This window comes from Drosophila biarmipes, chromosome 3R (genome assembly GCF_025231255.1).
Source record: "Drosophila biarmipes strain raj3 chromosome 3R, RU_DBia_V1.1, whole genome shotgun sequence".
Taxonomy (NCBI): domain Eukaryota; kingdom Metazoa; phylum Arthropoda; class Insecta; order Diptera; family Drosophilidae; genus Drosophila; species Drosophila biarmipes.
This window is the reverse complement of record NC_066616.1, coordinates 11,094,242-11,111,136: the sequence shown is the minus strand read 5'-3', so window position 1 is coordinate 11,111,136 and position 16,895 is coordinate 11,094,242. Positions and strand designations below refer to the sequence as shown.

The 16,895-nt window shown below is 41.0% G+C and overlaps 5 protein-coding genes across 8 annotated transcripts in view; all 5 read left to right on the top strand.

The window, feature by feature from the left end:
• The window catches only part of LOC108032122 (protein tipE), a 36,881-nt gene extending 30,923 nt beyond the window's left edge, over window positions 1–5,958 (top strand). For all 4 annotated transcript variants that reach the window (XM_050888961.1, XM_050888959.1, XM_050888960.1 and 1 more), the window contains one exon: window positions 3,379–5,958. In XM_050888961.1, the coding sequence (XP_050744918.1) occupies window positions 3,379–3,448 (70 nt within the window). In that variant the 3' untranslated portion in view covers window positions 3,449–5,958. The remainder of the gene's footprint in view (window positions 1–3,378) is intronic.
• A 3,052-nt stretch (window positions 5,959–9,010) lies between these two features.
• On the top strand, window positions 9,011–9,724 carry LOC108030990 (uncharacterized). The gene has a single exon (XM_017104190.3). The coding sequence runs from the start codon at window positions 9,087–9,089 to the stop codon at window positions 9,582–9,584; it is 498 nt and encodes a 165-aa protein (XP_016959679.1). The 5' UTR covers window positions 9,011–9,086; the 3' UTR covers window positions 9,585–9,724.
• A 2,084-nt stretch (window positions 9,725–11,808) lies between these two features.
• On the top strand, window positions 11,809–12,530 carry LOC108031312 (uncharacterized). Its single transcript, XM_017104557.3, has 2 exons — window positions 11,809–11,994; window positions 12,052–12,530. Exons 1-2 carry the CDS (start codon window positions 11,902–11,904, stop codon window positions 12,355–12,357), a joined length of 399 nt encoding a protein of 132 aa, XP_016960046.1. The 5' UTR covers window positions 11,809–11,901; the 3' UTR covers window positions 12,358–12,530.
• An 843-nt stretch (window positions 12,531–13,373) lies between these two features.
• LOC108031177 (elongation of very long chain fatty acids protein F) lies at window positions 13,374–14,349 on the top strand. Its single transcript, XM_017104397.2, has 2 exons — window positions 13,374–13,627; window positions 13,693–14,349. Exons 1-2 carry the CDS (start codon window positions 13,400–13,402, stop codon window positions 14,257–14,259), a joined length of 795 nt encoding a protein of 264 aa, XP_016959886.1. The 5' UTR covers window positions 13,374–13,399; the 3' UTR covers window positions 14,260–14,349.
• Window positions 14,350–15,081: 732 nt separating this feature from the next.
• On the top strand, window positions 15,082–16,014 carry LOC108031170 (elongation of very long chain fatty acids protein F). Its single transcript, XM_017104390.3, has 2 exons — window positions 15,082–15,361; window positions 15,423–16,014. Exons 1-2 carry the CDS (start codon window positions 15,134–15,136, stop codon window positions 15,990–15,992), a joined length of 798 nt encoding a protein of 265 aa, XP_016959879.1. The 5' UTR covers window positions 15,082–15,133; the 3' UTR covers window positions 15,993–16,014.
• Window positions 16,015–16,895: the final 881 nt, after the last annotated feature.

The window sequence follows — 16,895 nt, the reverse complement described above, 5'->3', positions numbered from 1 at the left end:
CCCCCGGGCTGGCCCGTTGTGCGGGCGGGAGTTAATTGCATAAGTTGTTGTGCCTGTCAGCTTTGTGGAGTTACTGCAGAAATCTCCAGCGACTCTGGTAATAGCTCGCAGTGAGTTCCTGGCCCAGTCGGAACTTTGACAAAGTTTAGGGGAAACCCAGAGGGGAAACCTCATGCATTAAATCAAGGGCCCCTATGCAATATGTGCATGCCATTCGATCGATAGCAATCATAAATTCAATGGAAGAGTTCAAGTTTTACAGGCATGGGGCAAAAAGTGCTACAAAGTGACACAAAGCAACCGACAGATAACCGCAGGCACTTTCCCGGCTTTTCATGGTTTTTATGGCTCTCGAAACTAATTTCATGTTAAATGCAATTGAAAGAGCTTTTTAATTGCATTGCCATCCCTTAGATTTCCATTTTCAATTGCAGTTGCCGTCGCTCTGGCAACGGCATGCGAACAATTCGTGCTCGAATTTGTTGCATTTTTAATTGGAACACAGTTTCAACAGCTTGGCAACAGTTCGCCCACTTTCCATGTCCCGGGTGCTCCTGTCCTGCCCTCCGGTGCTTGTGCTCCCCTAATGCAACTGCATCCGCTCGCTTTTTGATGCTGATGAATGCCCGGCACCAGATGGTGTCCGGCTCCTGGCTCTTAGCGCTCCCCAAAGCGGAGAGCTGCACCCTTGTCCACTCTCAGGAAATGAGGAAACTTCACCTAATGGCGCACTTTAAAGAAAAGTTTGCTGCAGAAAGAATAACTGTGAGTTAAATCAAAAGTCGACCTTAAATTTGCTTAAAAAATATTTTATGTCAGTAAGTGAAACAAAAAATTAGTATTAGTATTTTAAAGAATAATTTCTTGTTATCAAAACAAGCTTTTAAAGATTATTTTAAAGTAAAGTTTAGTAATAGCATACTTACTAGAGGTTAAATCAGATGTTAAGAGTATAACTAGTATGATAGTTTATATACGGAAGGGATGTGCATCAGATCAACTTTAATATTAGTAGAATAATTTATAAGTATTTGAAAGGAATTCAAAGGGAGGATAAAGTAGTCGCATACTAACTGAAGGTTAACTTAGTTGTCAACAATAAAATAACTAATATATTATTTTTTATAAGGAAGAAAAATACATTGAATAAAACTTTAATAGTAGGAAAATAACGAATAAATATTTGAACATTAAAGAAATACTATGTATAATACCTCCTGTTAGGTTTACTTAGCTGCAGAAAATAAAATTACTTTAATAAAAGTTTTTGTAAGAAAGTAAAATCATTTATTAGTATTTAAAAAAATAATCAAAAATCAGCTTGACTTATACAAAAAATAAACTTACATGTTTTAAATCCCTTCTAATACATACTGCTCAAATATTTATTAATTCCTTAGCCGTGCGTAAAAAAAAGCCTACTATTTTTGAGCTATGCAAAATGTTCCTTAATCTCAGCACTACATTCTTGGTCCAGTTCAGGGTTTTAAGCTTCTCGTTTTAATTATGACCCTTAAGCGCATTTCGAGGAGTTGCCAACACTCGAAAGTTTCCATAATATCTTTCAGTTTTGCCTGTTTTGTTTATTTTGCCCCCGGCCGAACTTGCAGCAACTATTCGGAAGTTTCTATGAACACCCAAGTGGGTGTGGGTGCACAGATTTAGGTGTGTAGGTCTGGGGCTAATAGGGAGGTAAATACATGGCTGACAAAAAAGAAATGAGATTTTCGCTGAATTCAATATGAGATGAGTGCAGCCAGCTGGACGGACGAATGGCGATCATGGAAAGACAGGAGCAGCGAGCAAGCACAAATAAAACCAAAGTAGAGTGCCAATAAGGCGAACAGCCAGTGTGCACAGTGGGGGCCATAAGTACGCGTATAAATTACATTTGAAATAGTAAGCGAAAAGGCGATTGTTTCGCATTGCTCTGCTTTGTTTCGCCCCATCCGAAATGCCGAAAGCCCAATCTCCATCCACATCCGCATCCGCGTCCCCACCCACTTCCGCTTCCGCAGCGCTTGTCGCATGGAAATCCCCTAAATACAATAAATTTCACATTTCATTTAATTCCATTTCATTTACAATGCGAAACCGAATCCGCAACAAGCAAACAAAGGGCTCCAATCCAGTGGGTGCCCATGATAAAGAAGCCGGCGAAGAATGGGAAAAGCGGAAAAATAAGGAAAATTCAGATGGAGAGGCAGACGCACAGAGCACATAGTTGGCGGTCGTGGGTCGACGGGGTCGAGCAATGAAAGGAAAGTGTGTACCAGGGTGTACATGTCAGTGTGTATAATAAATAAGTGTAACAATTGAACCGAATAAATGAAATCAGGACTCAGGAGCAGTCACTCCTGGCCAAGGAAAGCGCACTGCATCCTTATGAAAGGGGAGTGCCAGGTGCATACAAATGAATTCGCATTCAGGCAAATCATTTACAGGGTGCAATAAGAATACCTGTATTGAAAAGCGTAGTAAGTTTCTATCAAAAAGCGTTTATTCGTGCCTAACTTGTTATTTAATTGTGTACAATCTACACGCAGTTGTTAGGAGCCTTTATTTTTTTTACTAAGGAAAAATAATAGTTTTAAAAGTAAGAAAATATAAAATGTCAGACAATTTGTTTAGTATTGAAGAGGAAATATAAATGTTGGTATTTTAAGATAATTCTTTTAAGATGAGTTCCCTATGTTCATATCTAAAATGGTTCTAAAATATTTACATCAACAATCTACAGATGGTTTTCATAAACAAGCCAATTCTTATTTTATTTTCTTATTTCATTTCATCAAAATAAAGAAATCTTACCAATTTGTGGCCTTTATCATGACACAAACAGAATTAGAAATGTCAGAAATTGTATGGCAAACGAGGTACTGATATTTTAGGATAGCAATAGGATTAAAATGAAGCCCAGGCACACTTTCTAAAAAATTTATAAATTACCTAGCTGGGTAAATAACACAATAATACCAGCACAAGGCAATGCAATTAGTGAAACACTGTTGACTGATGGTGAGACTGGAATTAGTTTTCCTTGTTTGTGCGGCTCAGCGTGTTGCAAGGAGCAGCAGCTGTCTGCCTGCACTGGTTGCGATAAAGTTTTCGGATTTTCCTCTTGCCAACTTCCCAATTTCCCCGCAGTTTCCCCGGTCCCAACCCCTTTTCCCCCTTTCGATGTGTCTTTAAACTTTTTATGTTGCAAACTAAAGTGCAAGAAGTATATTCGTGACTATGCCGTAAGTCACTGGGATCTTAAAGTCTTTGAACGGGGCTTCGATCAATAAAGTGGGAACACAAAAGGGGTATCAACGTTCTATAAATAGCGTTCATCTAAATTGTCACTAAACGAACATCTTTTTCCTCCCATTACAGTGATACTTCGATATCAACGCGGGTGGACATGCTCACGCCTGCTATTGAAGTCTACAAGCCGCCCCTCTGACACAAGGACGACACTGTGGAGAGCAATTTAGGGAATCCCTCGACTAGCAGCGACTTCTAGCAGAACCTGATACCGAACTCTGCGGAACCAGCTAAGGATAATCTATTTGTTCTTCCAACACAGTGTCAACCCAATCGAACTTCGAACGGAGGAGGTATATGAGATGGTATATGGTAGATGGCCAAAGACCCGACACTATCAGAGGTTTTAGTGCAACTAGCCGAGCAGAAACGAATCAGATTAATAGGACAGAAAGGAACACACACACATAACTTAATAATTGATCCAACTGAATAATTCCTAAGATTGATTAAATTTAGTTACTTTTTAGCGTAAATGATTTTTAAACCAGCCGACGGGGGAGGAGGAACCAACAGAAGTGTTAATCGGTTAACGAGATAGATCGAAGTCTAGCTATAAGATGTGTGTATCTCTAGCCGCGTGCACAGAACGTGTTGTGTGTGCGAATTAAAATATGCAAATTTGGCAATGTGTAAATTTAGTTAAAACTGAATCATTACGGATGTAAAACAACAAGGGGAAAAACAGAAAAACAGAAAAAGAGAAAAACAGAAAAACAGAAACACCTAAACAGAAAATGCAATGAATAATTTTTGTACTGCTGAAAGAGAAACCAAGTGGAAAAACAGAATACTAACGTTAAGTGTACAATTTTGCATTAGGTAATGAATAAGTTTGTAATGCATTAGTAATTAAATACAACAAAATGTTCAGCTAATCACGTGGAAAGCAACAGCAACCCAAACTACAAGTGCAAGAGAAAAATATAAAAGCAAAATGACGTTATGAAAATGCAATTGGAAATTCAAATGGAAATTCGGCCAGCGGCAAAAAACATTTTACGCTTCGGTTAATCGCTCCACACAGAAGTAGACACGCCACGCCTCATTTTATATAGAGTCCGCCCACATTTTGTGACACCCATTGAGACATCAATCGCTTTTGGTTTTGCTGTAGAAATCGGGCCGAGTTCGTCCTAGACGACACTCGCATGCCCTTCACAAAGTGCCCCAAGTTGCAAGAGAATTTGGTCATAGTTCATAGTTCCATCAGAGTCTTCTCGTTTAAGTTGCTTTTGGAGAAACCCCGAGGAACCCGAGTCTTTTGTGGTGTTAGTAAATTGTAAAGGTTAAAATGTTTAAAGGATAATTCAATAATGAACGTTTTTTGACTGTGATCATTTGAACGATATATAGAAAAATATGATATTATTGAGTATTGTTGTTGACAACAAAAAATTACGAAAAGCAATTAACTTCTCGGTCACGATTCATCATCAATCACCACACATCAATCAACCCATCAACCAATCCACCAGCACGCCGAGCACATTTCGCCTAGAAGTTTCCCTCAATTTCCCATCAGAGTAGTGTAGTTAGATCGATAGTCCCACCCACTCCATATGTGTTATCAACGATCTTTGGTTCCGAGGCTGATCACACACCCGCATCACATTCGTGCTTGACAATATTTAATTTCTAAAGGAGTTTTCCCATCATTCCACCAATGGCACCACCCACAGGACACGCTGCGCCCAGTTTGTAACTAAAACTGCTTACTCTGTTCCACATTGAGATACAGAGGCTTTGGACGAGGGGAGGAGATATTAGGAGATATTAGGAGATATTGAATGTTAACATTTATTTGTATAAGCTGCAGAACATTGTTGGACTTAGAGGAACCTGCATAGTTTTTTGATATTCATGTAGATACATGTAAATGCCACTCACTAAGGTTAAGAACAAACGAGTAGCGAAGAGATAGCTACCGGTGGCATCAAGGATACTTGCATTATATTTGTAATATCAAACTGTTCATAGTTAAGTCAAGGCAAGCCACAGGAAAAGAAGATACAACAATTAACGACGGAGAACACAAGTGTAATAACAACAAATGTATATAAGCTGACTAGAAAATTGGTAACAAATAGTAACTTTTGAAAACGAACTCAAAGATGCAAGTGAAGCTACAACAAGTGCATATAATTTTGATAGTTAAGCTAATTTTAATACATTTTTTAAGACACAGCAAGAGGGCAAAGGTACTACGTTAAGGAAACCAAATAGGAAAATTAAAACCAACTGAGGAGCAGCCGTGAAAATTATTCCATTTTTACACTCGTTAATTGGTTTTGTTGTTACCGTAAATAATGCAATAAACATTCGCGTATTTCTATTACTATTATTGTTATTATTATCATTGTTGTTACCGAAAGAAAGGGATGTTTGAATCGAGAATTGCACCATGATTTTTTATACACCGCAATTGGCTTTGTCAGTGCAAGGAAATTCGTTTACAAATTCGATCGACTTGAGAGCATGTCTGGCATTTAAGGCGGACGCCACACGCATTGAACATCGGACATTAATTTATACACACACATATAATGACGAGGAAATAATGGAAAAAAATAGAACTAGAGCGCATATTGAATAATAAATGAGACATACATATTATTGAAAGAAATTAAAAGAACATAACAAACCAAATGCATTCCCTGGCGTTTTCATTTCCACGGCTGGAAGGGAAAGTGGGAAATGACGGCTGCAACCTTGGCCATTTCCCGGCTCAGATGTTCCATGAAGTAAATTACACGAATCCACAGTGCTTTCAGAAATTATCTCAAGCCACCGTCCGTCATTCCAGGCCGCTGGCTTCGAACACTCAAATGCAGAATGAGCTCGGGGAGGTGGCTCCGGTTCCAGCGGTATTACGAGGACACGGGGATGAGGTGAGTCCTGGGCGGTGGGGGCCGGGCTGTGTATCGACGCAGCCGCGAGTTCGCCTCCACCGACACAAAATGAAATGAAGTGAAATTAAATCAAAGGCATCCATCGTTGATGGAGGCACCAGAAGCCAACGCACAGGGGCACACACATGCACCGCTACGGCTCCAGGGAAATTGGGGGTGGAAGACGATTAACACTGAGCGAAAACCGTGGAAACCCTTTCGACGATTTCCTATTCTCAAGTTAAGGTTAGAGCTGGCTATCTGTCAGAGAAAGTTACCATAAAGTTAATGTGGCCAAATAGAAAAATTCAGCTTCTCAAAAAAAATGAACCTTATATTATTCGACTTCTTATTGACATGTTAAGGTTGGAGTTTATTATCTACCTATCAGGTAACGTTACCAGGATGTTTTAACTAATGATTTCTTAATTGTCATGTTTATATTCTGTTTCTGTATCTGTTAGAAAAAATTAACCAGACAAATTTGTTTTCTCAATGTGATGTTAACCTATAAACCTTTTCAGAGAAATACAATACATTTAAAATATCTTGAAGGCTACAGACAATTAATAAGGAAATTAATGATAATTGAAATTTCTAGTTTTACAATATAAACCAAAGTTACTCAACCCCATTTTTCACCGTGCTGAGTTCCCCTGCTTTATGGGGGAGGTCGTCCACACATCCTTGCCACCAGATGATGTTTACACTTGAGCTGCAGCATTGGCAAACACAATCTACATGCCGCAGCCCCCGGAACCCCGCTGATTTCCCTCTAGTTGGTGCGTTTGTTGTTCTCGTGTATGGGGAAAAGAAATTGCGTGGTTTCCGACGAGGAGGAGCAGGAGGATAAGGAGGAGCGGGAGCCGTAGCCTTCGATCCAAGTTGTTTGGCTGGCAAAACCCAAAAACTGAGTTAGCCCGCCTCTGCGGTCGCCCTCGGTGCAGGAATGAAAGTACACATTCCCCGGGAAGTGGATAGAAGTGTGGTTGGTGCGAAAAGTCTGGGGAAAAGGCGAACGATGTCATAACCGTAAGCCCCAGTTGATCCTTCATCGATTAGTCGGGCAGGAAGCGAGTCCCCCATACCGGATGCTCGTCCGCAAAATCCTGGCGCAAAGTTGCCAGCACAAATCGTAACAAGAACTCGGGTCCTCAGGCTACGCATCCCTCAACAGGTAACCGGCAGCCAGTGATGAAGAGTACCTAGGAATTTGCATGTAGGTACACTCTTTTGAGATGTACCCACGTTTTTTAATCTTTGGTTAGATTAAGATATAATAATAGTTATTACGACTATATTAAGTAGTGTTTTACTTTCTAGAATTAGAACCCTTTAGAAGAGAAGGATAAACTTGAAGCTGATAGTCAGAAGAGTATGTAAATATATCCATAAAAGTAGGTACACCTTTAAATACACGTACCTATTTGCTTTTAACCTATGGTTAAATTTGTTAAGATTATTCGAATTAGGGACAAGAGGGTATCTTACATTATTAGGTAATGAGCATAAAGTCAATATGGTGTGTCTTAATAAATTAACTTACCCCTGATTTGTAACCGGAGGTTAAATAAAAATTGAGTTGTACTGTAAAATGTGTTTTCTTGCCGCAAAATAAAGTACTAAAGTACCTTTCCCATCACCGCAGATATCCCAGCGATTGATGAGCTCAAAAATGTGCAGCCTGGCAAAGGGGAGGCGGGCCAATGAAGGGGTCCACTTGGAGGAGCAATTGAGAGAACAACGAGCTTAACAAGCTGCCACAGCTCCAGGGGCGCTTTTGTTTCCGACCTTTCCTGTTCCGACTGCTCGGCTCTGGATGTTCCTCTGCCGGGTGGCGGGCAATGGGGCAGGTAGTTGGCACTTCAATTGAACACATTAATGTGTCACTTTCGTCGGATCCCGGAGCGAGTTTCGGTGCGTCGGGAATGCCATAAATCAACACTCCGGCCATCGCCATGGAGAGCTATCGATTAGCCGGGCTAACCTTCGGTTTGCAGGCGTGAGGAGAAAGGTGAAAGGCGTGAGGCTTGCGAGGATTGAGCCATGAGGCGTGCTGCTGCTGCAGCAGTGAATGCGGCCACCGAAACCTGGACAGGTGCCCCTCCCCGGTTCTTGGGCCTCAAATTTATGAACTTGACTTTCGGTTAGCTAACAGCCATCAGGAAGCCTCCTCCGCGCCCGCTCGTCATCGCTTCCGGCCAGACACGAACGGGTATGAAAAGGTTCGCATGACTGCAGGAAATTACCATAATTTCAATTTAAGAAATTAAACGAATTCCGTTCTGGGCTGAAAAGAGAGCAGCGCCGACCGCCAAAGCGTTGAGGAGCTCGAGGAAAAGGAGCTGCGGATTTACTCACATGTCGCGGTGGGTGGAAAAGCAGCAAAGTCCTGGGATGACTACCCACTTGCCTAAGAAAGGACCTATAGCTCAAGCGATTTTGTATCTTATAGTTCCAATCTGAATTTAAAAAGATTGCTAATCAATGTCTTAAATAAACAGTAGTAGTAATTTAAGTAATGGATATATATTTTTCCAGTTTCATTAGGAGCAAATCAGAGTGTATCATACTTAAATCAACTATTTAAATAAACAAAAGATTATTTTATGTAAGGCATTGAAAAGATAGTTCAAATGATATCATTATACTAGTTCAGATTCTAATATACCCAAATAAAAAGGTTATTTTAGGGATGGGAGGAGGGGTATTTAAGTTCCTTAAAAGGTGGGCCCTTATCAATCAAAAAGTTTTCAAACACTTTAAGCGCGTTTTCACCACTGAAATGTTTTTGAGGTTAGGCGGCACTTTTCCAATACTAACCGATGACAGGTGGCCTGGCACGAGGTTTTTCGTTTCCCACAATCTTTGCGAGTAATCAGAGCGATGGACCTATTCCGGCGTAATCCCCTGCTGGAGGTGACCAAGTGCGAGATGTGTCCCAAGCCGGTGTACCACTTTGTGACCGGACTGTGTGCCCGATGTCTCACCATTTGGGCCGGGAGGAAGCAGCAGGACGCGATGCGAATCACCTTGGACCAATCGCGCGCTCTCCTCGTGGGCATGGTCCGGGATCCCGAGGACCTGAGTCAAATGGATCCCGTCTTCCGGCGGGCGATAGAGGAGACGCGTATGCAGCGCGCCCAGAAAGTGGAGCTGTTCCAGAGGGTTCGCCAGCAGTTCCAGCTCACCGTTCTCACCGCTCCGTTTCACGACCCAAGTCCAAAGTATGTCGTCAACGAGGATTACTGGAATGTCGCGGAAATCGAAGACATCGAGGTGAAGATGTTCCAGCACGAGGTCGACCAGCTGAGCGATGTACCCCGTCAGTCACTCGATGACCTCGACCAAAACAACAACGGATGTCCGCAGAAAAAAAGCTAGAATAAAATAATAATAAAATAAATTAAAGTAGCAATATAATAAAATTAATTAACATAAGATTCTATATTTTAATTATATAGATTTTTAACAGATGCCTTTATCAGGTTAATATTAAAAACTTTATAAAAATTGTATTTTGAATAAACCTCCCTGAATGTTTCTTCTCCCTGGAGTTCAGTCCTCGAAATGAGCCTGATTTAATGTAAAATCAAAACGTGTTGAATTCAAATTAGGAGCCAGGTCTGACAGGCGTTTATGAGCCAGTGATACTAGGCAATTACCAATTCGACCAAGGGCCAATTGCTGGCCAGGGAATTTGCGAAGGGATTGAATCTGATGCTTGGTAATTGGCACTTTTAGCCGGTGTAATAAATTACCCAAATGTGGGCACAAGCATTTCCAGCGCCCAAGTCGAAACCAATTGAGAAAATGTGATGGCCAGGTCATCATTACCATTACCAGGCCAGGATGGCTGGCCATTGGCCATTGGCCATCGGCCGTCAGACATCGAGCTCTGGACGTCTCCGGGGGCTTATGGACATTTTGCTAATGAAAATGTTTATTCAAATTTACGTCAATGGATGTGTTTACACGAATGACCATCAATCTACATAAATAAGCGTAAGTACAAATCCGGCACGAGTGCGTGTGTCGCTGCGCACAGTGTATTGTTCTCTGCCCGGCATTGTTCCACAATTTGTTTAATGAGAAAACTAATAAATCAAATGCGCCGTCAATTACAATCAAATTTATTCTGGTGCGCCGCCGACAAAGGATCCGCTGGATTATGGATCGATAGATCGATTTCGGTGTGGATTGGGTTGGGGAGTAGGAGAAAAGTGCACAGATGCGGTACATGAGATATAAAAAGTCTGGGAGCTATTAAGTAATGAGTTTTCAGATATTCAGAAGTCATTTATTCAGATTGATATTAGATATTAATATAATAGTAAATTACATTTATTAAAATATGTCAATATATAAGGAGATCTTTTAGATCTATCTTTTTGAATCAAAAGTTAAAGATGCCTTAAGAAACACCTTAATGTACGTAATGTACTTTATTACGTAAAATATAAATAATCTAGGGAAATAGATTTATTTAAAAATGAGCTCTTTTTAATTCGGAGCGTTAGTAAATACATTATAGACTTTATACAAAAACCAACTGTTACTTTGGTTATTGCAAATATAAGGAATGCATTTTCCCAGTCTGATCTTTTTTGTTATTACCTCCCCCTGCCTGTCCAAAATGATGTGGTCTTGGTGGTCCGAATACCAGATGGCCAAGGTCCAAGAGCCTGAGAATGTCGCAGATTCCTGCTAACTGAGGGATGAGAGGCCAGGCGCAGGACATTAGTCAAGTGCAACAGCTTTCAAATAAACATAAATTGAGGATGCTGCTCTGCCACGGGGAGTGTGCAGTGGCAAATGGGGGAATCCCCAGGAGGACTTGGTACTTGGAACCCAGTTTCTCTCCTCCTCAGCCGCCTGGTGTCGTAATTAAAGGCAGTCGCGCAATAACGAAGAGAAATGCCCGCTGCCAACGAGCAGAGGATGCGCTTCTAATTTATTTGTTTTTCTCACTTGACTTTTATTTACACGGGCATTGGCATGTGAGTGGCGGAGCGGAACGGAAGGGGTAGATGGGTGGTTGGGTGGTTGGGTGGCTGGGTGTTTCTGGGCTGGATTCGGGCGGTTTTTAGGTGGCTCTCGAAGAGCTATTGCAGCAGCCCGTCGCCGTTTGTTACCTTTGTTTGTGAAAGTTCTCCGTGCGCCTTTTTCGGGGCCAGGGCAAAGTGCCAAATTGGCCTAATGGCGTTAATGCGAATACGAGTCGAGACTAAACCAACGGCCAACCAACCAGCCAGCCAGCCAGGCCCACATCAAAGGTCGTTTACACAGCTCCAGTTTCGGTTTCGGTTTCAGTTTCGCCCTCGGATTGAGATGCAGATGCAGATGCAGCTGAAGATTGCAGATTGAACCTGGGTGCAGTTGCCAAGCCAAAGAGCTTAATGGGGCCCACACCCACACCCACTCCCACATGCCCATCCCCCTTCCCCTCCCCTCACAATGCAAATCAAAGCACTTAAAAAGTTGAGCAATTTGGCAACGAATGCTAATGGTAGTCGAGCACATTCCTGGGATAAAATTCGGCTTTGCTTCATTTAAGTTTTAATACCAGACAACTGCAAATTGGCTTATCGAAAAAGGCGAAAACAAAGCAACAAGGGAGTTTAGCTTCGAATCATTTCGGTTTATTACTTGCTGCACGGAGCAGAAAGCACGTTTTTCAAGCAAATCATTTTCCCTTAAAATGGCGCCGTTTTCCGCCTGTTCCATATGCCAGGCCAGGACCCGAAAGATGGTCAAGGACCCGCTCACCTTGAAGCAGATCTACGTGTGTCCGGTGGGAAATGCCATCCGTATTTTTCTTTCATAAACTTAAAACCATCTCACCCCACAGAAATGCTTCAAGAGCGAGATGCACAAAAAAGCGAGTCCAATCGAAGGAGATAATTCGAAGAAAAGTGGAAACGCCAAAATGATTTCTGGTGAAAATCAAATGAACCCAGACAAGGAACCCGGAGTTGATAAAAAAGCAACTACCAAGAGCACAAGGGATGGTAAAAGCCAAAAGAAGGAAGGCGAGCTTATTAAGGATTTGCCCAAAGTTAAAATAATACCCAAAATCACGCCTCCGCTTATGCAAACCGTGGTAATTAAGAACCGAAAATATGTGGCCGTTAGTGAGACGGCCGACGACGAGTGACTTGTTCTTGGTCTCATTTTCATGTCATAAAACGAACGCCTAGACTTTGATTAAGCTAGTGACACCGTTTAGCTAATTTCCATGCAACAAAACACAAAACAAAAAGCCAACGAATGTTGAAGACTCTTTAAAAATATTCTTTTTTAACATAATATAACTCTTAAAAAATTTTATTTAATCTGGTTTCAATTGAAAAACACATTTACTACTACACAGGAATCTAAGCCCGTCGATATTTAGTTCTAAATTTGTTTGCTTGCTGCCACTTTTGTTGCACCGGATGTGCGTGCTGCGGTGGTATTTGTTTACGTCCCATTTCCGCATCCGCTTCGCCTGGAAGCGCTGCAGTTGCAGTTTGCCACACCCACTGCGTAACGAAATGCGATTCGAAACCGCCGCCCCCTGTTATTCAATCCGTTTTGCCTGTGCGTGATTTTCGAACATTTCCAGGCAGTCCATTAAACTTTTAATGGAATTTCCATAATCATGTTTAAAGTTGCGAAGGACCCGGGAAAGTTTTGTATTATTGGTGTTGGTTCAAAGGCAAGGGTATCATTTTTCACGGCAATGGATCGGATGGACTAAAGAACCTGCCTGTACACAGAAACATAGGTTTCACGAGTAGGAAATATGTTATACAAGGTAAATGTACTGTAAAGAATTTAACATTTGTGTGGGCTTAACCAGCCTTGAAGAACCAGTTTACCACGCGTCTGTCACGTGTTTCGGATATTGACTTGCACTGATAAAAACGAGACGTATTAAATCAAATGATTTCATTAATGGTAAATGTGTTTCATTAAAATAAAATGCCCGACATTATATCTTATATTTTCTATCTTGATTCTGAAATTTAATTCAATAATGTAATCTGAAATATTTTTATATTTATAAGCACCTCTATGTCGTTTTAATCAGTGTACCAACACACGCGGAGGGCACTCACGCCTAAATTACCATTTTAATCGATGAGTTCAATTAATTTTCTACGATTGCGCTTAGTTTCGTACCTACCGACACACAGAAAGCACACATAATCGCAATGTTAGACGATCTAGTGAATTTTTTGAACAAGTCCCCACCGGATCCTGTGCGTCTGCCCCTCCTGGGCGGCCACAAGCCCGTCCTGATGATACTGGCCGCCTACCTGCTCTTTGTGAAGGTGGTGGGACCCAAGATCATGAAGAAGCGAAGGCCCTTCGATCTGAGGGGCCCCATAAAGGTCTACAACATCATGCAGATCCTGTACAATGTTATCATGCTGGTGTTTGTAAGTGATTACCCCTACTATAAGCTGTTCTATAAACTACGAGTAATGTAAATCACAACTTACAGGCGATCCACTTCATGCTCGGACCCGGAGACTTTGACTTTAGGTGTATTAGCAACCTGCCGCCGGATCACGCGTACAAGACCTGGGAACGCTGGCTCACCTACTCGTACTTCTTCAACAAGCTGCTGGATCTGCTGGAGACCGTCTTCTTTGTCCTGCGAAAGAAGGACCGGCAGATATCCTTCCTGCACCTCTTCCACCACATGTACATGCTGTACTTCTGCTTCATGTACCTGTACTACTACGGATACGGCGGCCATGGCTTCTTCATGTGCTTCTTCAACGTGATCGTGCACATCATGATGTACTCCTACTACTACCAGTCCTCCCTCAGATCGAACTCCCGGGGAGATCTCTGGTGGAAGAAGTACATCACCATCGTTCAGCTAGTCCAGTTCGGAATCATCCTGGGGCACAGCTTATTTACTCTGCTACAGCCGGACTGCCCCTCCGCCCGGTTTTCAGCCTATTGTGCCGGAACGATCTCCATTGTCTTTATTATTCTATTTAGCAACTTCTACTACCACGCCTACATGAAGCCCAAGAGGCCCGTGAAAAAGGCGATTTAAATAAAAGCATACAGCGAAGCATTTATACCTCTGTAAAGATTACAATTATAGTTTAAGACCCTAATAAAGAAGTAAGAATCTGCTTAGCAATTTGGAGTTTGCTTTTATAGGAACTGAGCAAATAAAAAATATAATTTTAAAGCTTTGTTTTCATGCCAAAATATTTTAATATTAGTCTTGGCGGCAAGTGGGTGAGTATTTTCTTTAGTTCTGATATCTCTTTAATTAACTTATTTTTAAATGTTTTTTAACCTTATTTCACAAGATTAATGGCGTAAATGCATTTTACTACGTCACTATTCTGAATAGATTAGCTTTTTAATTTGTAGAATAAATTATATTAGAAGTTCACTATTAAAAGTCGTCCCTATTAATACCTATTACTAGCTATCTAGTATCCGGGTATTCATACTTTTTAACGGGACAACTCAAATTTTATGGGTAGTCTCATTAAAATTTCACATTAATTTATTTTTTTTATAAATATCGGCATATTATTTCAAAATTTATGAACATAGTGAGAAGTATCTGATAGTAGAGGCACTCAACTAACCTTCTTAAATGGTTAGCAACACCACGTCTGTTAGAAGTTCTAGAGGCGCCATCTGGAGGCATATTTATTTAAAATTGATTAACACAGTAAAAAGTATCTGATAGTCTCAACTATTGTGTTTCTGCTTGTATCTATGCTATGGTGACCGTTACACTCTTATAAAACGGCACGTAATAGGATGTGATTACGTAGGTAATCGGACAATATTTAGCACGAGCAAGCTTAAATTAACATTTCCCTCGTTTCCGTCGATCGGAGTCCGCCCCTTTCTTATCGATCAGTTGCTGCTACACCGACGTCGTTACCGCACAGTTTTTCGAAATGTTTGCCCACATAGCGGACTTTCTGAGCCGATCCCCGCCGGATCCTGTGCGACTGCCGCTCACCGGCAGCCACTGGCCCGTCCTGATAATACTGACCACCTATATGGTGTTAATAAAAATAGTGGGCCCTTTGTTCATGCGGAACCGAAAACCCTACGATCTGATTGGAGTAATAAAGGCCTATAACATTATGCAAATCATATACAACACGGTCTTCCTGGTCTTTGTAAGTGATCTTGGAGCTCTCCTTGATACGAACATATATTAATGCATATCTTTAATCATAGTCCGTCTACTTTATGCTCGGGCCTGGAAACTTCAACTTTAAGTGCATCACCAACCTGCCGCTGGATCACGAGTACAAAAACTGGGAGCGATGGCTTTGCTACTCATATTTCTTCAACAAAATGTTGGATCTTGTGGAGACTGGCTTCTTTGTCCTGCGAAAGAAGTACCGACAGATATCATTTCTGCACGTCTTCCATCACGTCTACATGGTGTACATTTGCTTTCTGTACTTGTACTACTTTGGCTATGGTGGCAACGGTCTGTTCTTGGTCACCTTAAACGTAGTGGTGCACATCATGATGTACACCTACTACTACCAGTCGTCTCTGAGCCAGAATTCACAGGGAGACCTGTGGTGGAAAAAGTACATCACCATTGTCCAGCTGGCCCAGTTCGGAATCATTCTGTGTCACAGCCTTTATGTCCTCCGGCAAGCTGACTGCCCCGCATCCTACTTGTCAGCCACGTGGGGATCGCTTATATCAGTTGTATTTATAATTCTATTCGGCAACTTCTACGTTCGGGCCTACATCCTTCCGAGGAAGAAGGTGCCGCGAAGGGCGCACTGAATAAAACCAAGATCCTAGTTCATTTTTGACTTTCATATACGGATGCGTTACACTAGTTCGCAGCTAAGATGTTCCAAGAATGATGGTAGTTCCTGGTAAAGGAATCCATGGATCCCAAAATGAAGCACATCATATTTTTTTTTTGGTAGAGTTGGAGTTTGGAGTTTTTAATTATATCTAGAGTTACGCTTTACGTGACTATAAGGTATTTGTTAACATCGTAATAACTTTAGAAAATAAATCGACATTGTTGTCCAAACGAACCGAACAAGATATATTTTGACAAAAACCATGGCAAAATAGATTTCGCTTTGATTTTTCTAACTGCATTCATTGGCTGGTAAAATTTTTCCCCTCGAAATTTAAATTACAGTATTATCAACGTAAGGGGACTCACGCTATTTTCTTGGACAGTGTTGCGAAACGCTTGTTTTTAACGCTATTAGAATAATCGATAAAAACTGTTAAAAATAAATAAACATAAAAGGGTTATAAATTCTAATATTCACATTTTTTTACATGCATTATTCGTTATCCCTAATTATTATTAATTTAGTTAAAAAAGTAGGCTATGCTTTTATTACTTCCCTAGCCGCCATATTCAAGGTAAGTACTTCTCTTCCCGACTTCTCAATGTCTTTTTAAATTTATTCATCGAGTAATTTACACAGTTGCTTCGGAAAGAAGTAATTCATAACTCTAATTATTGTGATTACCTGATACAAAACGATTTACTCCAACTTAAATAAGTTAAAAATTCGAAAATGACTAGAAAATGTTAGCCTGCTTTGGTTTTTATAGTTTGACAGTCCGAATTTTTCACAAGCAAATAAAAATATATTATTTTATTTCCTTCTTGCTCGATAAAAACAAGTTCCTACTGAGTTTGGTTCTTCTTACTAT